We start from the raw sequence: 27,151 nt of genomic DNA, 5'->3' as shown, positions 1-27,151 counted from the left end.
TATGACGGCTGCGTGGTCCCATGGTGTTTATACTTGCGTACTATTGTTTGTACAGATGAACGTGGTACCTTCAGGCGTTCGGAAATTGCTCCCAAGGATGAACCAGACTTGTGGCGGTCTACAATTTTTTTCTGAGGTCTTGGCTGATTTCTTTTGATTTTCCCATGATGTCAAGCAAAGAGGCACTGAGTTTAAGGTAGGCCTTGAAATATATCCACAGGTAAACCTCCAATTGACTCAAATGATGTCAATTAGCCTATCAGAAGCTTCTAAAGCCATGACATAATTTTCTGGAATTTTCCAAGCTATTTAAAGGCACTCAACTTAGTGTATGTAAACTTCTGACCCACTGGAATTGTGATACAGTGAATTATGAGTGAAATAATCTGTCTGTTAACAATCACTTGTGTCATGCACAAAGTAGATGTCCTAACCGGCTTGCCAAAACTATAGTTTGTTAACAAGACATTTGTGGAGTGGTTGAAAAACGAGTTAATGACACCAACCTAAGTCTATGAAAACTTCCGACTTCAACTGTACGTCCTCAGTACACGGGGGGAGGCTAGGGCTGGGTTGTAAAGCTACACCCTGTCTCTTTGTTCTGTGGAGAGAATCACTGAGGACAGGGGAGAATGAACTTACCTCCCCGCACAATTTGTTCTCTTTGAATAAACGTATTTTCCTCCACCTGCTTTGGGTTCTAATTAAAATAGTGATAAAGGAAACGATAAATGTTAGGCAGATCATGCCCAGAGTTTGTGGCTGAGCAGTACCAGAGCAAAAATTGAGCAGGAGAGAAAGCCGATACAACTTTTTAAATCTGCTTGAATTATACTCTGCTCCAAACTCTCCCCTTTACATGCTCCAGTATTCAAAAGCAGCTCGACTTTAGGCTATCAAAGTACCGTCAATGAATGAATGGCTGCATCAACCATTACATGGTATGACAAACTGCATAATAAAAGAGGCCTAATTAGACAAAACAATTAAGTCATTCAAAACGAAATACTAAAAGGTGTTTATCAAGGTAATTGCAACAACAAAAAATGGGGGGGTCTTGGGCTTCAGAGCTTCCATAGGAAGGCACAATTTATAGTCCAATAGTTACATGTCTTGGGGGGCAAGTGTTTAAATTGTGCAGTATTTTGCGGTTGTGGTGTGTGTGTAGCATGAATGTCTATGTGGGTGTGTGCGCGTGGATGAGTGTATATCTGTGTGGGTGTGTGCGTGAGTGAGTGCATGTGTGCTATGGTGCGGAGAGTTCGTGCAGGTGGTCAGTCCAGTTCATGTGTTCAGCAGACTGATAGCTTGTAGATAAACTGTCTCTGAGCCTGTTAGTATCAGACCTCATGCTCTGATACTGTCTGCCCGACGGTATAGGAGTGAACAGCTCGTGGCTGGGGTGTGTAGGGTCCTTGATGCTGCGGGCCTTCCTCAGGCACTGTTTCAAGTAGATATCCTGGATGGGTGGGAGCACGTTTCCAGAGATGTACTGGGCTGTCTTCACCTTGTGGTCTTGGTTTGAGCAATTCCTGTACCAGGCCGTGATGCAACCAGTCAGGGCGCTTTCGATGAATCAGCGGTAGTATTTTGAGAAGACCCGGGGAAGCATGCCAAATTTTTTCAGCCGCTTTAGGAAGAAGAGATGCTGTTGTGCCCTCTTGACGAGAGTGGTGGTGTTTTTGGTTCATGTCAAGTCCTCAGTGATGTGGATGCTGACTCTACTGCAGTCCCGTTGATGTGGATCAGGGCATGTTCCCTCTGCTTCCTGAAGTCAACCACCAACTCCTTCTGCTGACGTTGAGGGAGAGGTTGTTGTCCTGGCACAACAATACCAGTTCACTTATCTCCTCCCTATAGGCTGATTTGTCGTTGTTGATGATTATCAGGCCTACAACCCCCATTAGCAGATGCTCTTATCCAGAGCGACTTACAAGAGCAATTAGAGTTAAGTGCCATGCTCAAGGGCACATCAGATTTTTCACCTAGTCGGCTCTGGGATTCAAACCAGTGACCTTTTGGTTACTGGCCCAACGCTCTTAACCGCTAAGCTACCTGCCATCCTATTTTGAAACCAGTGGAGGCTGCTGAGGGGAGGATGGCTCATAATGATGGCCGGAATGGAGTGAACAGAAAGGTATCAAACCTTTAGTTCGATAATGTCCTTCTTTATGTCCCAAAAATGTCAATTTATTTGGTGCGTTTGATTCAGAAATACACCGATTTCTACTCGCCCAACATGCCTCAAAGTATCTAATAAGTTACCTGTAAACTTGGTCCAAACAACATTCCTAATCCAACCTCAGGTACCCTAAAACGTAAATAATTGATAAAATTTAAGACGGAATAAACTGTTTCTAATACCGGATAAAAACATGAAGCGCGCTCCAGTTCACGCACACCAAAACAGTAGAGTCCACCTGGAGTGACACTTACAATGAATAGGAGTACTTCTTCATTTCTCAACGTTCTTAGGCTGAGAAACAGCCTCGTCCATTTGCAATATATTCAATACATTTTTAACGTTGTGAAAATGACGACATTTAGAAAAGGCCCAGAATCATAAGACTAGGTGCATTGAAACCGCCTCGGCCCATAGACTGACCCTACACGTTTCTGTCCTCTAGCTCGTTCAAGGACCCCGTAGCAACCCCCAAAATAAGTGCATTTCCAGCACTAATTAACATCACTGGTCAGGCTCCGAATGACCTATCGAGCCAAGATTCGAGGTCGCCTCAGCTAGGCCTACACATAATGTCAGAACTGGACCTCCAGCTCAAATGTAGCAATTTTTCCGAAGGTTCTTTATGGTTTTTTTTTTTACTTTCTAGAGCCACATAACTCACCAAGCACTACTGACTTAAAACCTGTTAGGGCTAGGGGGCAGTATTTGCACGGCTGGATAAAAAAAATGTACCCGATTTAATCTGGTTACTAATCCTACCCAGTAACTAGAATATGCATATACTTATTATATATGGATAGAAAACACTCTAAAGTTTCTAAAACTGTTTGAATGGTGTCTGTGAGTATAACAGAACTCATTTGGCAGGCAAAACCCTGAGACATTTTCTGACAGGAAGTGGATACCTGATGTGTTGTATTACCTTTAAACCTATGCCATTGAAAAACACAGGGGCTGAGGAATATTTTGGCACTTCCTATTGCTTCCACTAGATGTCACCAGCCTTTACAAAGTGTTTTGAGTCTTCTGGAGGGAGATCTGACCGAACAAGAGCCATGGAACGATGATGGCCCATTAGACACCTGGCGCGCGAGTTCATGTTGGGTACCCTCGTTCCAATACGTTATAAAAGAGTATGCATTCGTCCACCTTGAATATTATTCATGTTCTGGTTAAAAAAGGCCCTAATGATTTATGCTATACAAAGTTTGACATGTTTGAACGAACGTAAATATATTTTTTCCCCTCGTTCATGAAGTGAAGTCCGGCGGGCTTAGATCATGTGCTAACAAGACGGAGATTTTTGGACATAAATGATGAGCTTTTTTGAACAAAACTACATTCGTTATGGACCTGTGATACCTGGAAGTGACATCTGATGAAGAGAATCAAAGGTAATCGATTATTTACATAGTATTTTCGATTTTAGATCTCCCCAACATGACGACTAGTCTGTATCGCAACGCGTATTTTTCTGGGCGCAGTGCTCAGATTATTGCAAAGTGTGATTTCCCAGTAAGGTTATTTTTAAATCTGGCAAGTTGATTGCGTTCAAGAGATGTAAATCTATAATTCTTTAAATGACAATATAATATTTTACCAATGTTTTCTAATTTTAATTATTTAATTTGTGATGCTGACTTGACTGCCGGTTATTGGAGGGAAACGATTTCCTCAACATCAATGCCATAGTAAAACGCTGTTTTTGGATATAAATATGAACTTGATAGAACTAAAAATGCATGCATTGTCTAACATAATGTCCTAGGAGTGTCAGCTGATGGAGATTGTAAAAGGTTAGTGCATCATTTTAGCTGGTTTTATGGTTTTGTTGACCCTGTCTTTGAATTGACAAAACATTACACACAACTCTTGTAAATGTACTGTCCTAACATACTCTAAATTTATGCTTTCGCCGTAAAACCTTTTTGAAATCGTAAAACGTGGTTAGATTAAGGAGATGTTTATCTTTCAAAGGGTGTAAAATAGTTGTATGTTTGAAAAATTTGAATTTTGACATTTATTTGGATTCAAATTTGCCGCTCTTGAAATGCACCTGCTGTTGATGGAGTGCACCACGGGTGGGACGCCTGCGTCCCACCTAGCCCATAGAGGTTAAGCTCTAGAACAGGTTTATTAACCTCTTACATCTAGACGTTCCGCTAGCGGAACACCTGCTCCAATGATGGGAATGGTGCGAAATACAAATTCCTCTAAAATCCGAAAACTTCAATTTTTCAAACATATGACTATTTTACAGCATTTTAAAGACAAGACTCTCGTTAATCTAACCACACTGTCTGATTTCAAAAAGGCTTTACAGCGAAAGCAAAACATTCGATTATGTCAGCAGAGTACCCAGCCAGAAATAATCAGACTACCCATTTTTCAAGCTAGCATATAATGTCACAAAAAACAAAACCACAGCTAAATGCAGCACTAACCTTTGATGATCTTCATCAGATGACAACCCTAGGACATTATGTTATACAATGCATGCATGTTTTGTTCAATCAAGTTCATATTTATATCAAAAAACAGCTTTTTTACATTAGCATGTGACGTTCAGAACTAGCATACCCCCCCGCAAACCTCCGGTGAATTTACTAAATTACTCACGATAAACATTCACAAAAAACATAACAATTATTTTAAGAATTATAGATACAGAACTCCTCTATGCACTCGATATGTCCGATTTTAAAATAGCTTTTCGGTGAAAGCACATTTTACAATATTCTCAGTAGATAGCCCGGCATCACAGCTAGCTATTTAGACACCGACCAAGTTTAGCCCTGACCAAAATCAGATTTACTATTAGAAAAGTTTCATTACCTTTGATGTTCTTCGTCAGAATGCACTCCCAGGACTGCTACTTCAATAACAAATGTTGGTTTGGTCCAAAATAATCCATCGTTATATCCAAATAGCGGCGTTTTGTTTGTGCGTTCCAGACACTATCCGAATGGTAAATAAGGGTCGTGCGCATGGCGCATTTCGTGACAAAAGATTTCTAAATATTTCATTACCGTACTTCGAAGCATGTCAACCGCTGTTTAAAATAAATTTTTATGCCATTTTCTCGTAAAAAAGCGATAATATTCCGACCGGGAATCTGCCTTTCGGTAAAAAGAGGGAAAAACAGAAAGATGGGGGCGGCCAGTGCACGCGCCTAAGCCCACTGTCCCCTGATCGGCCACTTGACAAACGCTATAATGTGTTTCAGCCAGGGCTTTGAATTACGTCATTCAGCTTTTTCCCGGGCTCTGAGAGCCCATTGGAGCTGTGGGAAGTGTCACGTAACAGCAAAAATCCTTTGTAATGGATAGAGATGGGAAAGAAGGCCAAGAAATGGTCAGACAGGGTACTTCCTGTACAGAATCTTCTCAGGTTTTAGCCTGCCAAATGAGTTCTGTTATACTCACAGACACCATTCAAACAGTTTTAGAAACTTTGGAGTGTTTTCTATCCAAAGCTAATAATTAAATGCATATTCTAGTTCCTGGGCAGGAGTAATAATCAGATTAAATCGGGTACGTTTTTTATCCAGCCGTGAAAATACTGCCCCTTAGCCATAACAGGTTAAGTTTCAGCGCTCTAGGTCTGACGGTTCTTTGATGGTGTTAACGCCGGTAACTACTACAGGCGTCTGTGTCTGTAAGTACCACACCATGTCACTCCATCCTGGCAGTGTGTGTGAGTTTTTTCTTGGACATCTGATGGGAGAAATTACTGATTTACAATTCATGAGGGTTGCCTAATCACACATGACATTTTGGAAAGATGTGACCTATTTAACCCTTTGAAACAGCCCCTATGACCCCAACTTATGGCACTTCCAGTTGTCACAGGAAGCTGAAAGTAAACATCCTCCTTGGGGCAGGCTTTTACAGAATCCTGAGTTTCAAGTCTTTACATTAAGAACTGACGTCTTTACAGAGGGTTGAATGCAGTGTTTGTGACTAACTGTAGGTTGTGAAATCAAAACCAATTAACCTGTTAGGGCTAGGGGGCAGCATTGACACGGCTGGATAAAAAACATACCCGATTTAATCTGGTTACCACTCCTACTCAGTAACTAGAATATGCATATACTTATTACATATGGATAGAAAACACCCTAAATTTTCTAAAACTGTTTGAATGGTGTCTGTGAGTATAACAGAACTCAAATGGCAGGTCAAAACCTGAGAGATTCCTTTACAGGAAGTGGCCTGTCTGACCATTTCTGGAACTTCTTTGCCATCTCTATCATTTACTAAGGATCTCTGCTCTAACGTGACACTTCCCACGTCGTCCATAGGCTCTCAGAGCCCGGGAAAAAAGAGAATGTCGTCATTCCAGCCCCAGGCTGAAACACATTATCGCCTTTCTCAAGTGGCCCATCAAGAGACACTAGCTTATGCGCGTGACCCCGACCGCCCCCGCCTTTGGGATTTTTTCCTCTGTTTGCCGAAAAGGAGATTCCCTGTCGGAATTTTATCGCTTTTCTACGAGAAAAATGACGTAAAAATTGATTTTAAACAGCGGTTGACATGCTTCGACGTACGGCAATTGAATACTTTGAATTTTATTGTCAGGAATTGCGCCAAGCGCGCGACACTTCTTTACTATTTCGGATAGTGTCTGGAACGCACGAACAAAACGCCGCTATTCGGATATAACGATGGATTATTTTGGACCAAACCAACATTTGTTATTGAAGTAGACGTCCTGGGTGTGCATTCTGACGAAGACAACAAAAGGTAATGACATTTTTATAATAGTAAATATGATTATGGTGAGTGCTAAACTTGCCGGGTGTCTAAATAGCGAGCCCGTGATGCCTGGGCTATGTACTTAGAATATTGCAAAATGTGCTTTCACCAAAAAGCTATTTTAAAATCGGACATATCGAGTGCATAGAGGAGGTCTGTATCTATAATTCTTAAAATAATTGTTATGCTTTTTGTGAACGTTTATCGTGAGTAATTTAGTAAAATGTTAGCGAATTCCCCGTAAGTTTGCGGGGGGTATGCTAGTTCTGAACGTCACATGCTAATGTAAAAAGCTGGTTTTTGATACAAATATGAACTTGATTGAACAAAACATGCATGTATTGTATAACATAATGTCCTAGGGTTGTCATCTGATGAAGATCATCAAAGGTGAGTGCTGCATTTAGCTGTCTTCTGGGTTTTGGTGACATTATATGCTGGCTTGAAAAATGGGTGTCTGATTATTTCTGGCTTGGTACTCTGGTGACATAATCTAATGTTTGCTTTCGTTGTAAAGCCTTTTGAAATCGGACAGTGTGGTTAGATTAACGAGAGTCTTATCTTTAAATGGCTGTAAAATAGTCATATGTTGAGAAATTGAAGTAATATGATTTTGAAGATTTTGAAAATCGCGCCACAGGATGGCAGTGGCTGTTACGTAGGTGGGACGAATTCGTCCCGCCGGTCCCATAGAGGTTAAGGTAAATTTAACCACTTCCGGTTGCTCCGGGAAGCTTGAAATCAGCAGGCAGGCAACGCATTCCTATGGGGAAAGATGTCAATATAAACTGTTAGAAGAAAACACCCTGTTTTCACGCTTAAGGGTTAATTCCACACGGTCAGGTTAGGCTTGCACAGATTGGGAGGACCTTAGGAACGTTCCTGTGGTTGAAATGTGTTTCTGGCCTCAACGGTTCTGACACTGTCACCCAAAAGTACCTCAACTTTAGGTCAGGCTTAATTTTGGGCCTACTTTCTTGCACGCTCGCTGCAGTCAGGACGAGTGAGCTACGGTCAAGTGGTGTACTCCAAACATACAGTTGTCTGTAAGGTCCCTCCATCGAGTAGGGAATTTCAAGCACAGATTAAACCACAATGCCTTGCAAAGAAGGGCACATATTGTAGGATGGGTAAAAAAAATAAGCAGATGCTGAATATCCCTTTGAGAATGGTGAAGTTATCAATTATGCTTTGGATGGTGTATCAATACACCCTGTCACTACAAATATATAGTCGCCCTTCCTAACTATATTGACGGAGAGGAAGGAAACCGCTCAGGGAGTTTAATGGATGTGATAGGTAAAAACTGAGGATGGATCAACAGCATTGTAGTTACTTCACAATACTAACCTGCATGACAGAGTGAAATAAGGACGCCTGTACAGAATAAAAATATTCCAAAACATGTATCCTGTTTGCAATAAGGCACTATGTAATACTGCAAAAAATGTGTCAAATAAATACATATTTTCGTCTTGGTAAGCAACTCCACTGTATATTTGGCCTTGTGCTTTAGGTTATTGTCCTGCTGAAAGGTGAATGTCTCCCAGTGTCTGTTGGAAAACAGACTGAACCAGATTTTCCTCTAGGATTTTGCCTGTGCTTAGCTCTATTCCGTTTCTTTTTATCGTAAACTCCCTAGTCGTTTCAGGTTAATCATTTTTAAGGTTAGGGTTAAGTTTAGGAATTAACTCAAATCTTAAGGTTAGGCATTAACTCCAAATATTAATGTACGGCTTAAGGTTTGGGATAGGCTTAAACAAATTCTTAGAGCTGGGGTCTATTTTCCTGAATTTCCATTGCCCAAAGTAAACTGCCTGTTACTCAGGCCCAGAAGCCAGGATATGCATATAATTGGTAGCATCGGATAAAAATGTTAACCTCTATGGGCTAGGTGGGACGCTAGCGTGCCACCCGTGGTGCACTCCATCAACAGCAGGTGCATTTCAAGAGCGGCAAATTTGAATCCAAATAAATGTCAAAATTCAAATTTTTCAAACATACAACTATTTTACACCCTTTGAAAGATAAACATCTCCTTAATCTAACCACGTTTTACGATTTCAAAAAGGTTTTACGGCGAAAGCATAAATTTAGAGTATGTTAGGACAGTACATTTACAAGAGTTGTGTGTAATGTTTTGTCAAGTCAAAGACAGGGTCACCAAAACCATAAAACCAGCTAAAATGATGCACTAACCTTTTACAATCTCCATCAGATGACACTCCTAGGACATTATGTTAGACAATGCATGCATTTTTAGTTCTATCAAGTTCATATTTATATCCAAAAACAGCGTTTTACTATGGCATTGATGTTGAGGAAATCGTTTCCCTCCAATAACCGGCAGTCAAGTCAGCGTCACAAATTAAATAATTAAAATTAGAAAACATTGGTAAAATATTATATTGTCATTTAAAGAATTATAGATTTACATCTCTTGAACGCAATCAACTTGCCAGATTTAAAAATAACCTTACTGGGAAATCACACTTTGCAATAATCTGAGCACTGCGGCTAGAAAAATACGCGTTGCGATACAGACTAGACGTCATGTTGGGGAGATCTAAAATCGAAAATACTATGTAAATAATCCATTACCTTTGATTCTCTTCATCAGATGTCACTTCCAGGTATCACAGGTCCATAACGAATGTAGTTTTGTTCAAAAAAGCTCATCATTTATGTCCAAAAATCTCCGTCTTGTTAGCACATGATCTAAGCCAGCCGGACTTCTCGTCATGAACGAGGGGAAAAAATATATTTCCGTTCGTTCAAACATGTCAAACGTTGTATAGCATAAATCATTAGGGCCTTTTTTAACCAGAACATGAATAATATTCAAGGTGGACGAATGCATACTCTTTTATAACGTATTGGAACGAGGGTACCCAACATGAACTCGCGCGCCAGGTGTCTAATGGGACATCATCGTTCCATGGCTCTTGTTCGGTCAGATCTCCCTCCAGAAGACTCAAAACACTTTGTAAAGGCTGGTGACATCTAGTGGAAGCAATAGGAAGTGCCAAAATATTCCTCAGCCCCTGTGTTTTTTAATGGGATAGGTTTAAAGTCAATACAACACATCAGGTATCCACTTCCTGTCAGAAAATGTCTCAGGGTTTTGCCTGCCAAATGAGTTCTGTTATACTCACAGACACCATTCAAACAGTTTTAGAAACTTTAGAGTGTTTTCTATCCATATATAATAAGTATATGCATATTCTAGTTACTGGGTAGGATTAGTAACCAGATTAAATCGGGTACATTTTTTTTATCCAGACGTGCAAATGCTGCCCCCTAGCCCTAACAGGTTAAAATAATGTCTGAGACTATAACAAAATTAATATGGCAGAAAATGAAAATCCAAAGATTTTCTTTTTGTTGTTTAGGTCCCAGGCTCTGGGTCCTATGTAATTTTGGCTCCCAGATTGCAATTCTTATGGCTTTCACTAGATGCCAACAGTCTTTATTCAAGGTTTCAGGCTTGTTTCTTCAAAAACATGCAAGAATTTTGAGTTTCTGTGAAGAGAACACTGGAACAATATCAGTCTTTCAGCACGCGAGGAAGAGGGCGCGCGCTTACTAATTTTAATTTCCTATTGAACATACTACTTTCTGTATGAAATATTATAGTTTATTTACATTTTAGGGCACCTGAGGATTAAATAGAAATGTCGTTTGACTTGTTTGGACAAAGTTTAGCGGTAGCTTTTTGGATTCCTTTGTCTGCATGTTGAATAAGTGAATTACTGAAATCGATGGCGCCAACTAAACAGACTTTTTGGGATATAAAGAAGGATTTTATCTAACAAAACGACCATTCATGTTGTAGCTGGGACCCTTGGGATTGCAAACAGAAGAAGATTTTCAAAAGTAAGTGATTGTGCTGGTTGAAAAATATGTTGATGTGGGGCGCCGTCCTCAGACAATCGCATGGTATGCTTTCGCTGTAAAGCCTATTGTAAATCAGACAACGCAGTTAGATTAACAAGAATTTAAGCTTTTACATTTTAGTCATTTAGCAGACGCTCTTATCCAGAGCAACTTACAGTAGTGAATGCATACATTTCATATATTTTTTTCTCCATACTGGTCCCCTGTGGGAATTGAACCCACAACCCTGGTGTTGCAAACACTATGCTCTACCAACTGAGCCACACGGGACCAATGTCCCATGATATAAGATACTTGTATGTTCATGAATGTTTAATATTACGATTATTTATTTGAATTGTGCGCCCTCCAATTTCACCGGATTTTGTCGACTGGTGTCTAAGAAGTTTAAATTAAAAGAAAATCTGAAAAAAATATTAAGCGCTGGATTTGAACTTGCAACCTTTGGAATCTGAGGCAGATGCTTACGCCCAGCAGCCATACCCGTCCACAACACTGAAACCTTCTTGAAGGTAATAATGCTCACTGTTGCCCCTAGTGGCCGGTTTCCACGTCATCTCCCAAAATCCTCAGACTTGGATGGACGTTGAATACTGACTTGTATCACGAGTGACCTTTCTGATTGACTCAGAGCGGGATGAATAGTTTTATAGTCAAGATATTTTCCATAAAAAATTGAAGTATTAGAATTTGTCTTCCACTCTGCCATTAGAGATTATTGAGCGTAGATTGTTGACAAAAAAAAATGACAAATCCATTTTAATCCCACTTTGTAATGTGACAAAATGTGGAAAAAGTCAAGGGGTGTGAAAAGTTTCGGAAAGAACTGTACATTATACTTAAATGCAGTAAGTATTAACTGATCCCTTCAAATCTACAAGTGTGTGGCTAGTGGAAAGGTAGTCTCAACCCAGCCGGAATAACTCCATGTTTCACCATTGTTAGTGTAGTGAAACAAAAGTGAAACTGAGCTGAAATTCATCTGGATTTCCAGGGTAGAGACTTGTGTGGTTAACTTCGGAATGTTGTAGAATGTGGGTTTCAAGTTTGGTAATGTGTTTAGGTTTACTTTAAAAAAAAGTCTTCTTCCACTTCAATAAAACACGTGTGTAGAAAAAGGCTGGATATTTTCAGGCGAAGGTCAACTCAAGCCCTCAACAAAATACCTGTGCCAGAACTACTAACAAAAAAATAAAAATAAAACGCAGCACAAGCCACCAAGTAATGATGGTGAAGAAAACCCTTCCGAACATAAGCCAACTCCGTATCATTGTATTTGAGAAAGGTATTCTAATTGTAAAAACAATCGTCATGATGTTGTCCAATCATCTTGGTCTCTTACATGGCTTAACATTGGAGCATGAGGGCTCGAAGTCATGAGGGCTAGTGTCTTCTTAATTGAGGGATCCCCACACCAAATCACTGCAAATAATCAGACCCTTTTCCTGTGACAGACGCAAGTATGAAACTCTCCATTAAGAATTTTGGTTTAAAGTTTGGTAGAAATTAGTTTGGCTTTAGGTTGCATTGCAAATGTGTGTAGAAAAATTGACATTTTTACACTTGCATGTGTTCTTTTTTTAGGCCTACCCAAGCCCCCACTAAAATCTGCTCTGATGTGCCAGTGCCATTTTAGTCAGCAGACGCTCTTATCCAAAGCAACTTACTGTAGTGATTGCATACATTTTCAGACTTGGGAATCAAAGCCACAACCCTGGTTTTGCAAGCACCATGCTCAACCAACTGAGCTACACGTGACACTAAGTGCCACAAGGCTATAATACCCTGCAAGCCACCAAGTATTGGGGATGAGGGGAAATGGTAAACTAAAACACCACACAAGCCACCAAGCGAATATAGTGAAGAAGACCGTTTCACAACGTAAGCCAACCCCTTAAGTAAAATACATTATATTGAAATTAGGCTATTATATTTCGAAGTGAACAAATATAAAACGACTTTGTTTCAGAATATATATATTTTTTTTAAAGAGTCCAATATCTCCTTTGTGAGATCCGTGACATTGTAAAGGCCAGTAGCCCGAGTCAGGTTGAGGAATTCGTCTTTAACCTGAAAGAGCCAAAGGAATATTTACTAAAGATGGAAGAGCAGCTAATGGAGAATGATTTTCGAAAATACATGTTGAGAAATTAAATGTTTCATTGGTATGACTTGATATAAAAAGGGCTTCATAAACAAATTTGATTGAAATTGGCGTGTTGCTTGTAAAGTACATATTTTGTGTTCTATACAGAACCTTGACAAACGTCCTCATGTCAACGATGAATATGAAAGGAAACAAAAGGAAGAGGGTCTTTGAGGTCTCCAACCTTTGCAACATAATTATAGGTACAGTGGAGACCAAATTATGACATTTTACATGACATTTGAATACCTTCTCTAGCTAATCATTTGTTTTCCCCCTTTGCAGCAGGTGTGAGTCTGCGAATCAAAGGCTACATAGGCAGAAATACTACAGGCGATGTCAACCTGCCCGAAACATGCACCTGATTGCAAGAGGGGCAGTGGGAAGACCAATGACTAAGGAGATAAAATAGTACTTAAGAAGTTAAAAGCATTAAAGCCTTTTCCGACAGTGACTTTTATTGGTTTATTGAACTTCTCATTTGTGTTTCCAGAAGCCTGTGCTAGTATTTTTTTTTAATGGCTTGTACATCTACAGTATTTTATGGTGCATAGCATTTTCTTTTCAAGTGTAATAAAATGTTGACCGTTTTATTTACTTTGCATAACAGTTTTTACATAGACAAAGGTTTACACAATGCTCTTCCAAGTTACTGCTCTAATTGTGTTACACAGAATGACAATAGCCAACAGTAGCATAGACCCTAAGTCTAGAAGATACATTTTGCACCAAGAGCAAAATTGTATTATACATCAGCATGCTTTTCAAGAGTGTGCAACATCAGAAAGGTCCTGCTTGATACAGTTTGTTTTCCTATTCTTAACTCAGGAACGTATCCTTATTTAAAGTAAACAAGCCTATATCACAAAATGGCAACTTCTTCTAAACAACTAATCAATCAACAAACTTCATGGATTAATGGTAATCCTTGTTGAATTCATGGTGTGTTTTGGTCAAATCAGATCACAATGTTTTCTTAACCTCACTCGAATATTTAAATGTAGTTGATTATTAGTTGTGTATAGTTTTCAAACTCGATAGTACTGAAATAAAAAAATAACTGTTGGCTGTCTTTTTGAGTGGGTGAATAAAGTTTGAATTCTCATTGATCAATGTCTCAACCAAATATTACCCATATTTCCACGGTGAAATGACGGTGTGCCCAATGGGTAGTGTTACCTGAGCGTCTAGGATCCGGACCACAGGGTTGTGGAGTCTCTTGCCATGTTTAGATGTGGCCATGTTAGACAGAGCCAGGGCTTCCTCTGTCCCATTCAGGGTGGTCTGGGACCCAAAGCTCCTCTCCAACATCAGACTCTGAGTACTGGGGGCCAGAGAAGTCTTACTGTCCCTAAGAGAATCTAAATGGGAGAGAAAGGACTCAGAAGGGCTTTTCACACTAATGAGCCAAGCCAAACCAAGCAGTACTGAGCTGGCCTGGTTACTCATCCACCACAGTTGCTGGAAACGTGCTGAAAAAGACTATGTAAAAAGAAAATGTCCAGCCCAGCACAGTTTGGTTCAGTTTAACATGATAGTCTGAAAAGGGTAATATAGAAGTTGTTACTAGTTATACAGCACCAGATGGTGGGTGGCTTTTTGAACTCCCTCTCCAACATCATAACCTATGTTCCCCAAGAACAAAAGTGTTTAAGTCAACTCTTCAATGTCATACCCCGGGTACTGGGAGGCAGCGAGCTCTTACTGTCCCTCAGAGAACCTGCATGAGAAAGAGGATAGAGGGAGAGAGAGGGAGAAACAGACAGACTGTCAGAGAGTCTGTCAGAGAGTGTATGACAGAGAGAGAACTGTGACGATGAGAGAGTATGTAGCGTATAGTTGGGTGGGGATGTATTTTATTGTAATAGGTTCTACGTACATTTGGGCTGTGAGACGATGAGCTCCACCTCATCAGGGCTGCTCTGGAGGATGGCTGCTGCATTGGTGAACGTCACGCCCTGCAGACTGATCTTATTCAGAGAGATCAGACGACCACCTACACAATCAATCAATCCAACCACAGTATCAGTCTGACCATCAACCAAAGAAAAATGAAAAGACTAGTATGATGTGTTTGTGTGTGTCTGTTAACTTGATGAGTAACCTCGTCTGAATCCTGATGACTTAGCTCCCTGTTCAGTACCTGGTCTGATTTTGCCGTCTCTGTCCGCAAGGTACGATGGAGGCTAGACAGACAGACAGACAGACAGACAGACAGACAGACAGACAGACAGACAGACAGACAGACAGACAGACAGACAGACAGACAGACAGACAGACAGACAGACAGACAGACAGACAGACAGACAGACAGACAGACCAGAGTCATTGTATTTCTATGGCTAAAAACGAATCTAGAAAACCATCCAATCACCCCTAAAATCATACTACTCACCAAAGCCCAATTTAGGGTCTTTCCGTAGGACCAGACAGATGATCTCTCTCTCTCTGGAGAACCCCTGATTGAAGTGTTTACTGTAAAACAACGCACAGGTCAGGGGTTAAACATAATACCAAGAGCATTCATAAAATAAGCTAAGAGTGAAGGAATTAAGTTAACCTCTCTAGGGTAGGGGGCAGTATTTTCACATACGGATAAAAAACGTACCAGATTTCATCTGGTTATTACTCCTGCCCAGAAACTATAATATGCATATAATTGTTTGATTTGGATAGAAAACACCCTACAGTTTCTAAAACTGTTTGAATGGTGTCTGTGAGTATAACAGAACTCATATGGCAGGCCAAAACCTGAGAAGATTCTATACAGGAAGTGCCCTCTCTGACCATTTCTTGGCCTTCTATAACCTCTTTATCGAAAACAGAGGATCTCTGCTGTAACGTGACATTTTCTAAGGCTCCCATAGGCTCTCAGAAGGCGCCAGAACGGGGAATGATGACTCTGCAGTCCCTGGCTGAAAAACAGTAGCGCATTTGGAAAGTGGTCGATCTGAGAACAATGAAACGGGGGCGCGCGTGCACGTGAAGAGTCCATTTTCTTCTTTGAGTCTGAACGAAAACAAGTCTCCCGGTCGGAATATTATCGCTATTTTATGACAAAAATCGCATAAAAATTGATTTTAAACAGCGTTTGACATGCTTCGAAGTATGGTAATGGAATATTTAGAATTTTTTTGTCACGACATGCGTCCGCGCGTCACCGTTCGGATAGGGACCTGAACGCACGGACAAAACAGAGGATATTTGAACATAACTATGGATTATTTTGAACCAAAACAACATTTGTGGATGAAGTAGAAGTCCTGGGAGTGCATTTTGACGAAGAACAGCAAAGGTAATCCAATTTTTCTTATAGTAATTCTGAGTTTGGTGAACGCCAAACTTGGTGGGTGTCAAATTAGCTAGACCGTGATGGCGAGCTATCTACTCAGAATATTGCAAAATGTGATTTTTTCAAATCTGACACCGCGATTGCATAAAGGAGTTCTGTATCTATAATTCTTAAAATAATTGTTATGTTTTTTGTGAACGTTTATCGTGAGTAATTTAGTAAATTCACCGGAAGTTTTCGGTATGTTTGCTAGTTCTGAACATCACATGCTAATGTAAAAAGCTGGTTTTTGATATAAATATGAACTTGATTGAACAAAACATGCATGTATTGTATAACATAATGTCCTAGGAGTGTCATCTGATGAAGATCATCGAAGGTTAGTGCTGCATTTAGCTGTGGTTTTGGTTTTTGTGACATTATATGCTAGCTTGAAAAATGGGTGTGTGATTATTTCTGGCTGGGTACTCTCCTGACATAATCTAAGGTTTTGCTTTCGTTGTAAATCCTTTTTGAAATCGGACAATGTGGTTAGATTAACTACAGTCTTGTCTTTAAAATGGTGTAAAGTAGTCATATGTTTGAGAAATTGAAGTTATAGCATTTAAGGTTTTTGAATATCGCGCCACTCGATTCCACTGGCTGTTGACTAGGTGGGACGATTTTGTCCCACATACCCGAGAGAGGTTAATGCAAAGACTGAAACATATGCAGCTTGAGAGTATATCTTTCAGATATAGCGTACTCAGTCCTCACCTCGTATGGAGGAGGTTGTGGAGGGGGCCTCTGAGAAGCCCTCACAGTCCTGTTTCTGTCGAGAGGCATTGGAGATGATTCTGGGGATGGGCTCTGGAGTACTGGAACACAAAAAAAGTCATGTGTTTACATAGTTTATTATTATACTAATTATCCATCTGATGGAAATAATTCTGGAGTACTAGAACACAACGACACACAGTTTGTCAGAATAATGATTATCATCATCAAAGGATGAAGTCAATGTTAGTAAGCAGAGGGTCTCTCCCTTTGTGGACGAATAAACAAATGGTTGTACAGATGTCGGATGTTAATATGTCCCATTTTGTTGCAGGAAGGGGGAAAGAATCCTGCAGCAGGAGGATTTGAAAGGATATTTAATATTTAGAATCACTGCCACGGGACTGCTGGAAGTGGTGCTTGTCTGCTATACAATCATTTAGACCGCAAGTCCACTGAGCGTCAGTTCAAGTAGCCTATGTAAGCTACGTCCAGGCTACGGCGTGTCTTGTATGAATTCTTACAGTGCCTTCAGAAAATATTCACACGCCTTGACTTTTTCCACATTATGTTGTGTTACAGCCTGCATCTTATGGGAGAGAGAGGGAGAAACAACATTGTAGTGTAACCCTCTCACCAGGCTTGAATATGACTCTCACAATATTAACATACTTAGAGTATCTCAACAGCATGGGATGTTAGGTGAGAAGGACATCTCCAATAAGAATTCCTATTGTAAACTGTCTAGGGTGATGACAATTGGTATTAACTTCAGATGAAATGATTATAGGTTTCTGTTATTGTATCCGAATAGGCTATCCCATGCAATAAATTAGATTGAAACATTAAATGACTCCACCAAGGCAACATACATAAGGTTCAATATGTGTGTTATTACATATTAACATAGCACAACATCAAAATAAATAAATAATATAAAACCCCAATGAGTCGTGCACAACCCATGTCCAAATTATTTCAAGCTTGCGTAATAACCCGTTGGTGCGCGTTGGAGCTAAAGCAAAATGATGATACACATAAAGTCCAGAAGCACCTCACCTTGTGGTTACTCACTACTTGTAGATATTCCTTCAGCGAAGTATGGCAGTTCCTTGCAGATTTCCTCACAAGATCCACAGCAAGCACCGCTATCAATGCAGACAGTAGTCCTTAGCCATAACCGAAAATCTATAGCAAGACTTGAAAATAGCTGTCTAGTAATGATCAACAACCACACTGGCAGAGCTTGTAGAATATTAAAAAGAATAATGTGCAAATATTGTACAATCCAGGTGTGCAAAGCTCTTAGAGACTTACCCAGAAAGACTTACAGCTGTAATCACTGCCAAAGGTTATTCTAACATGTATTGACTCAGGGGGTTGAATGATTATTTAATCAAGATATATTAGTGTTTTATTTTTCATAAATGTTTTACAAATGTTAAAATGTAAAAAAAAAGAAAAGACATTTAAAACAATTTGAATTCCACTATAACACAACATAAAGTGGAAAAAGTAAAGGGGTGTGAATACTTTCTGAAGGCACTGTATGCGGATTATAATAAATGTACAATATTTGAAGGGGGTAGATGTAAAATCATTTTTTTTTAGATCAATGGTTTATTATATGTTCAGGGCAAGCATCAGACAATATATATATATATATATATACTGCTCAAAAAAATAAAGGGAACACTTAAACAACACAATGTAACTCCAAGTCAATCACACTTCTGTGAAATCAAACTGTCCACAACACTGATTGACAATAAATTTCACATGCTGTTGTGCAAATGGAATAGACAACAGGTGGAAATTATAGGCAATTAGCAAGACACCCCCAATAAAGGAGTGGTTCTGCAGGTGGTAACCACAGACCACTTCTCAGTTCCTATGCTTCCTGGCTGATGTTTTGGCCACTTTTGAATGCTGGCGGTGCCTTCACTCTAGTGGTAGCATGAGACGGAGTCTACAACCCACACAAGTGGCTCAGGTAGTGCAGCTCATCCAGGATGGCACATCAATGCGAGCTGTGGCAAGAAGGTTTGCTGTGTCTGTCAGCGTAGTGTCCAGAGCATGGAGGCGCTACCAGGAGACAGGCCAGTACATCAGGAGACGTGGAGGAGGCCGTAGGAGGGCAACAACCCAGCAGCAGGACCGCTACCTCCGCCTTTGTGCAAGGAGGAGCAGGAGGAGCACTGCCAGAGCCCTGCAAAATGACCTCCAGCAGGCCACAAATGTGCATGTGTCTGCTCAAACAGTCAGAAACAGACTCCATGAGGGTGGTATGAGGGCCCGACGTCCACAGGTGGGGGTTGTGCTTACAGCCCAACACCGTGCAGGACGTTTGGCATTTGCCAGAGAACACCAAGATTGGCAAATTCGCCACTGGCGCCCTGTGCTCTTCACAGATTAAAGCAGGTTCACACTGAGCACATGTGACAGACGTGACAGAGTCTGGAGATGCCGTGGAGAACGTTCTGCTGCCTGCAACATCCTCCAGCATGACCGGTTTGGCAGTGGGTCAGTCATGGTGTGGGGTGGCATTTCTTTGGGGGGGGCCGCTCAGCCCTACATGTGCTCACCAGAGGTAGCCTGACTACCATTAGGTACCGAGATGAGATCCTCAGACCCCTTGTGAGACCATATACTGGTGCGGTTGGCCCTGGGTTCCTCCTAATGCAAAACAATGCTAGACCTCATGTGGCTGGAGTGTGTCAGCAATTCCTGCAAGAGGAAGGCATTGATGCTATGGACTGGCCCGCCCGTTCCCCAGACCTGAATCCAATTGAGCACATGTGGGACATCATGTCTCGCTCCATCCACCAACGCCACGTTGCACCACAGACTGTCCAGGAGTTGGCGGATGCTTTAGTCCAGGTCTGGGAGGAGATCCCTCAGGAGACCATCCGCCACCTCATCAGGAGCATGCCCAGGCGTTGTAGGGAGGTCATACAGGAACGTGGAGGCCACACACAGTACTGAGCCTCTTTTTGACTTGTTTTAAGGACATTACATCAAAGTTGAATCAGCCTGTAGTGTGGATTTCCACTTTAATTTTGAGTGTGACTCCAAATCCAGACCTCCATGGGTTGATAAATTGGATTTCCATTGATTATTTTTGTGTGATTTTGTTGTCAGCACATTCAACTATGTAAAGAAAAAAGTATTTAATAAGATTATTTCATTCATTCAGATCTATTTATTTATTTATTTATTTATTTATTTATTTATTTATTTATTTATTATCTCAGTGCCTGTGTGGTCCAGCAGGTACTGCTGCTGACAACAGCACATGTGCCAGAGTAGACATGGGTTTGAATCTGGCCCACTACTTACCTTTACATTTTTGGAGGAACTAGTACCTTTCCTAGCTACTCTCCTTGGGCTGTATTTGTAATTTCAAGTAATTTCTGACGGAAGTAACTTACTTTTTACCAAATCCCTTCAGTTACAAAAGATTTACAATGGCAACGGAAAGTATTCAGACCCCTTGAGTTTTTTCCCATTTTGTTAAGTTACAGCCCTATTCTAAAACGAATTAAATCGTTTTTTTTCTCATCATTATAATAATGACAAGGCCAAACAGGTTTTTAGAAATAGTTGCTAATTTACTGAAAATATAAAACTGAAATATCACATTTACATAAGTATTCAGACCCTTTGTTGAAGCACCGTTGGCAGCGATTACAGCAGAGTCTTCTTGGGTATCACACTACAAGCTTCGCACATCTGTATTTGGGGAGTTTCTCCCATTCTTCTCTGCAGATCCTCTCAAGCTCTGTCAGGTTGGACGGGGAGCGTTGCTGCACAGCTATTTTCAGGTTTCTCCAGAGATGTTCAATCCGGGCTCTGGCAGGGCCACTCAAGAACATTCAGAGACTTGTCCTGAAGCCACTCCTGCGTTGTCATGGCTGTGTGCTTAGTTTCGTTGTCATGTTGGAAGGTGAACCTTCACATCAGTCTGAGGTCCTGAGCGCTCTGGAGCAGGTTTTCATCAAGTATACCTGTACTTTGCTAAGTTAATATTTTCCTTGATCCTGAGTAGTCTCCCAGTCCCTGCCGCTGAAAAACGTCCCCAGAGCATAATGCTGCCACCTTCATGCTTCACCGTAGGGATGGTGCCAGGTTTCTTCAAGATGTGACGCTTGGCATTCAGGCCAAAGAGTTGAATCTTGGTTTCATCAGACCAGAGAATCTTGTTTCTCATGGTCTGAAAGTCTTTATGTGCATTTTGGCAAATGCCAAGAGGTTTGTCGTGCCTTTTACTGAGGAGTGGCTTCCATCTGGCCACTCTACCATAAAGGTCTGATTGGTGGAGTGCTGTAGAGATGCATTCCTTCTGGAAGTTTTTCCCATCTCCACAGAGGAACTCTGGAGCTCTGTCAGAGTGACAATTGGGATCTTGTTCACCTCCCTGACCAAGGCCCTTCTCCCCTGATTGCTCAGTTTGGCCTTTAGTTTTTCTGTGTCTTTTTATTTACAGCTTGAAGCGACACAACCGAGGGGGATGAGAATGGGCCAGCCAAGAAAATAAAATACCTTTCAAAGTGGAAAGGAGCAGTTCGGAAGAGGAGGAGGATGGAGGGTAAATCCAGTTCTGTCTAGAAGGGACACAGCTTTTGTCAAAAATGTATTTTTTGTAGCAGGTTAGGACATGTAGCGTAGCAGTTTAGGAGGAGTAGGTTAGGGTTAGGAAAAGGGTTAGGGTTAGCTAAAATGCTAAACAAAAATCTACTTTTGACGTCATTTTAATTTCATGGTGAAACGTCTCATTTGCAAACTAGCAACATGATTGATAGTGAAATTTCAGTATTGATTGTTGTTTGACTTACAGTACCTGTTAATTCTGAGTGAAAAATGTAACATCACACTTGTTGTAAATATTTTTAGTATGCATTAACCATCACATGTACTTGACATGGTATTGTGAAATACATTTTCATTAATGCTATTGAAATTGTAAAATTATTCCAATGTCTCGAGTACCATATACTGTACCTTTTTATGAAATTGCACATTGATAGAGAACAAGTCAACGTTGAATGACCGTAATTGAAACAGTACAGCCTACGGACTTTGTTTGATGTCAGTCTTCATTGGAGACTACCTATGCTGGAGGACATCTGCAAGATGGTGTTGGCAGGCTTTAATAATAAATTAAATGTCAAATCAGCTGTTGTCCTTTTTGTTTGCTGTCACAGTTTACCATAAGGTATAAACAATTACCATACTAAATTTGTAATAATACTTTTTTACTCTTACTTGAGTAGTTTCTTAAGAAGACACATTGTACTTGAGTAAATTACAATCTAAGTCAATGTTTCCCAAAATGTTTTGGTTACTATACCACCAACTATGTGGTCCCCGAAAATTGCGTACTACGTTACAAATGTGCAGATTTGTGCTCTCTGTCATTTTCTATTTCGGTCTACTGTGTGTGCATCTTACTAGCTGCCACTCAAATTGCAAGGGGATGAAGGTCATTAACTGAACATCGAATTGCTAGGGGGATGGCCCATGTGGGGGTAAATATAGACCACATGGAAAATTAAATTAAACTGATTTTATATATGAATAAAGACTTGCTAATGTGCCAAAATTCACCATTTTGTAATGTCCCTCTGCTCATTTCAAGCCAATCAGATACATTTTTGTACATTTGAATGTTGCAGTAACAGGACCTAGGCCTATAGCGTTTGAGCGAGCGCGAGATTAAGATAGCAAGCCTTGATTCCAATGACTCGACTGCCCACCGCATGGAGAGAAAGAGAGCTGCTCATTTTTAGCCAATCACAAGGCTCATTTGAATTTCCTGATGCATCACGAAAATTATCCGCAACCATCATTGTAAAGCCCTAGTTATTTTGTTGCTTTGACATTACTTAGTAATTTCTGAAGATTATTTATTTAATGTGATTAGTGATTCATTTTAAAGTAACTGAAAATCTCACTTTTAAAAGTTAATATTCCATTAACTCATACCCAAATAATGTTGTTGACTCGTCCTATATTCAAATTTGGACAAAGCATAAATTGGAGAAAAAAAACACTTCAGAAACCCTACCTCAAACTTGTATCTCAAACAGACCGTTTAAAAAATGTGACTCGTTTCAGGAAACTAGGTGAAGTCACACGTCACTACTTCACAGGAGAGGCATTTGAACATTTATTTTGATCAAAAATGCATTTTTTTTGGCCAGAAATGCCTTCTGGAACATGTGAACTTCCATGTGCTTTAATAACAAACCTGTATGCCATCCGTAGCCATCGAGAACTACAAAAGGATTTCTACTTTTCTCAACAACATTGATGCCCTGAATTTAGCAGGTGCTATCGACAGATCAGTTGGTAGCTACAAACAACACAGAGTTAAAGGATTCCAGTCTGATGTGAAGCATTCATCCATGTATACTGGTAAGAGTCTAGCTACATTTTCAGATATTATAGATTTCATTGCAAGTTAAAGCATACTGTTAGCTACAGTAGCTAGAGAGCGTTAGCTTGCTGGCTCGCTAGCTAACATTACGTGTATGATCAATGTAGTAATATTATTAGAATCAGAAAGTCAATTGCATTGCTAGTCATAGCCTAATGTTAGTTAGTGACCCTTAGGCCTACTCATGCTGCTATGCATATGAAATCAACTCAAACTTTATTTGTCACCAGCGCCGAATACAATGTGTAGACCTTACCGTTAATTACTTACTTATAAGCCCTTAACCAACTGTGCAGTTCAAGAAAGAGTTAAGAAAATATTTACCAAATAAACTAAAGTAATAAGAATAAAATAACAATAACGAGGCTATATACAGGAGGTACTGGTACCGAGTCAATGTGCGGGGGTACAGGTTAGTCGAAGTAATTTGTACATGTAGGTAGGGGTGAAGTAACTATGCATAGATAATAAACAGCGAGTAGCAGTAGTGTAAAAAACTAATGGTGGTGGGGGGGTGTCAATGTAAATAATCCGGTGGCCATTTCATTAATTGTTCAGCAGTCTTATGGCTTGCGGGTAGAAGTTGTGTCCTGTCGACAACATCCAGTGAAATTGGAAGGCGCGCAATTCAAATAAATAATCGTAATATTAAACATTTATGAACATACAAGTGTCTTATGGATTGGGGACAGTATTTCGACGTCTGGATGAGAAGCGTGCCCAAAGTAAACTGCCTGTTACTCAGGCCCAGAAGCTAGGATATGCACATTGGTAGATTTGGATAGAAAACACTAAAGTTTCCAAAACTGTTAAAATAATGTCTGTGAGTATAACAGAACTAATATGGCAGGCAAAAACCTGAGGAAAATCCATCCAGGAAGTGGGATTTGTTTGGTGTGGGTATTTTCAATTGAATGCCTCTAGAGTATCTAATGGCTTCCACTAGATGTCAACAGTCTTTAGACATTGTTTCAGGTTTGTTTTCTGAAAAATGAAGACGAATGAGACCTTTCTGTCAGTGGACTGTAGAATCATGCAGTGCTGGTTTGCGCGGGTGACCAAGTGCGCACCCTTCATTGTTTGACATGTTTCGACGAACTTTACCGGTACTATTAGGATGTATTGGTCTGCATGTTTTGACAGCCTTTGAGCCAGTGGATTACTGAACAAAACGCGCCAACAAAACAGAGTTTTTGGGGTAAAAAGAGGGACTTTATTGAGCAAAACAAACATTTATTGTGTAGCTGGGACTCTTGTGACTGCAACCATATGAAGATCTTCAAAGGTAAGTGATTAATTGTTTCGCTATTTCTGACTTTTGTAATTCCTTTAATTGGTTGTAAAATGTTTGCATGCTTTTGTAATTGGGGCGCTGTCCTCAGATAATCACATGGTATGCTTACGCCGTAAAGCCTTTTTGAAATCTGACAAAGCAGCTGGATTAACAAGAAGTTAATATTTAAGCCGATGTATAACACTTGTATTTTTTATGAATGTTTATTATGACCATTTCTATATTTTAAATTTGGCGCTCTGCAATTTCACCGGATGTTGTCGAGGTGGGTCGCTAGCGGAACGCCTGCGCCAGAAAGGTTAAAAGCTTAAATTCTTGTTAATCTAACTGCATTGTCTGATTTACAATAGGCTTTACAGCGAAAGCATACCATGCGATTGTTTTAGGACGGCGCACCACATCAACATATTTTTCAACAGGCACAGGCTTCATAAAATCACAAATAGCGATTAAATAATCACTTACTTTTTGAAAATCTTCCTCTATTTGCAATCCCAAGGGTCCCAGCTACAACATGCATGGCTGTTTTGTTAGATAAAATCCTTCTTTATATCCCAAAAAGTCAGTTTAGTTGGCGCCATCGATTTCAGTAATAAACTCGTTCAACGTGCAGACAAAGGAATCCAAAAAGCTACCGCTAAACTTTGTTAAAACAAGTCAAACTATGTTTCTATTTAATCCTCAGGTACCCTAAAATGTAAATAAACTATAATATTTCATATGGAAAGAAGTATGTTCAATGGAAAAGTAAAATTAGCAAGTGCGAGCCCTCTTCGTCGTGCGCCCACTAGACTGATTTCCAACTGTGACTCCCGGTACCAAAACTCAAAATTCTTCCTCGTTTTGGAAGAAACAAGCCTGAAACCTTGAACAAAGATGGTTGACATGTTGTGGAAGACATAGGAATTGCAATCTGGGAGCTGGTATTGCATAGGACCCATAGCTTTCCATTGAAAGAGCATGGGATCAAAAAAAATATGAATTTCCGGTTGGTTTTTCTTTGTCTACCATATCAATTGTGTTATAGTCTCATACATTATTTTAACATTTTTCCAAACTTCAAAGTGTTGTCTATCCAATGATACCAACTATATGCATATCCTGGCTTCTGGGCCTGAGTAACAGGTAGTTTTCTTTGGGCACGTCAGTCAGGTGGAAATTCAGAAAAAAGGACCCTAGCCCTAAGATTAAAATTAATTAAAGAGCTAACCAACTAGGTTCAAAGTTAGCTAGCTATATATAGGGTGTCCAATCAAAAACGCATGTCTATGTGAACATGTAGTTGCCTCCCCCGATATTTTAGTTATTATAATTTTTATGAACTTCCAAATATTTCTAAAAACCTGTTTTTGCTTTGTCATTATGGAGTATTGTGTGTAGACTGATGATGGCAATAAACAATTTAATCAATTTTAGAATAAGGCTGTAACGTAACAAAATGTGGAAAAAGTCAAGGGGTCTGAATACATTCCAAGTGCACTGTAGCTAGTGAAATTAATTAATCCCTACATTTTTCACTTCTGTGTTGAGCAGAGCATCATTCTGTCCTATCCAACAGGCACCAGATGTGAGAACTAATATTGTAGTTGCCTATATGCCATTTTCTCTTAGGCCACCCATATACATTTTAGTAATTTAGCAGACACACTTAAACAGAGCAACTTACAGTAGTGAGTGCATACATTTCCCCCGTGGTAATCGAACCCACAACCCTGGCATTTCAAGCGACATGCTCTACCAACTGAGCCATACAGGACCCATCCCAGCCCCCCTCTGCTCTGCATGGCCACAGAAGTGAAACCATGGCCAGACAGACACCTTCCTCTCCACGGAGAACACTTGAGTATGTCATTGTATCTTATTGTCAAGTTCATATATTTTAGGTTATACGTTGATCCATGACAGACAGACAATGCGACTATTCACTAACTCCACATTTGTGTCTGTGTTTCAGGAGTCAACAGACAACAACAATTCAGCCTCACGAGTTTGTCTAGAAAAATGCAGTGTAGACATTCATTTGAGTAGCTTATTGTGAAGGTAGGGCTATGGCACTGTAAATAACATCATAGCTCACACATGCCCAGGAACAGAGAGGATTCTCTCTTTCTCAAAAAAATCTCTACAGGTGAAGTAGAATAGAGTCAGGACTACCACAAGGCTGGACAGTCATGGCGGGCTAGTCATGGCTGGGTAGGCTCCTGACAGCACTGTCTTGACTGTATACAGTACAGAGAGAGAGTCCCTTCCTGATTCTCAGTTCTCTGGGATAAACTAAAGGGTAAACTAATGTAATCTTTCTAAAATTATCCGCCCCAGTTGTTGCAACCACTATTAGTAGCCTGTTCAACCTCTCTTTCATATCGTCTGAAATCCCCAAAGATT

The 27,151-nt window shown here is 40.2% G+C and overlaps 1 protein-coding gene across 1 annotated transcript in view; it reads right to left on the bottom strand.

Moving 5' to 3' along the window:
- Window positions 1-1,246: 1,246 nt before the first annotated feature.
- The window catches only part of LOC106604144 (FERM and PDZ domain-containing protein 2), a 93,082-nt gene continuing 67,177 nt past the window's right edge, over window positions 1,247-27,151 (bottom strand). The window contains 6 exon segments of the mRNA XM_082961277.1: window positions 1,247-1,459; window positions 1,726-1,794; window positions 14,165-14,346; window positions 14,661-14,705; window positions 14,865-14,981; window positions 17,034-17,134. Of these exon segments, the coding sequence (XP_082817403.1) occupies window positions 1,247-1,459; window positions 1,726-1,794; window positions 14,165-14,346; window positions 14,661-14,705; window positions 14,865-14,981; window positions 17,034-17,134 (727 nt within the window).

The sequence above is a fragment of the Salmo salar genome, chromosome 01 (genome assembly GCF_965601325.2).
Source record: "Salmo salar chromosome 01, fSalSal1, whole genome shotgun sequence".
Taxonomy (NCBI): Eukaryota; Metazoa; Chordata; class Actinopteri; order Salmoniformes; family Salmonidae; genus Salmo; species Salmo salar.
The sequence above is the reverse complement of the archived record's forward strand: the minus strand, read 5'-3'. Positions and strand labels throughout refer to the sequence as shown.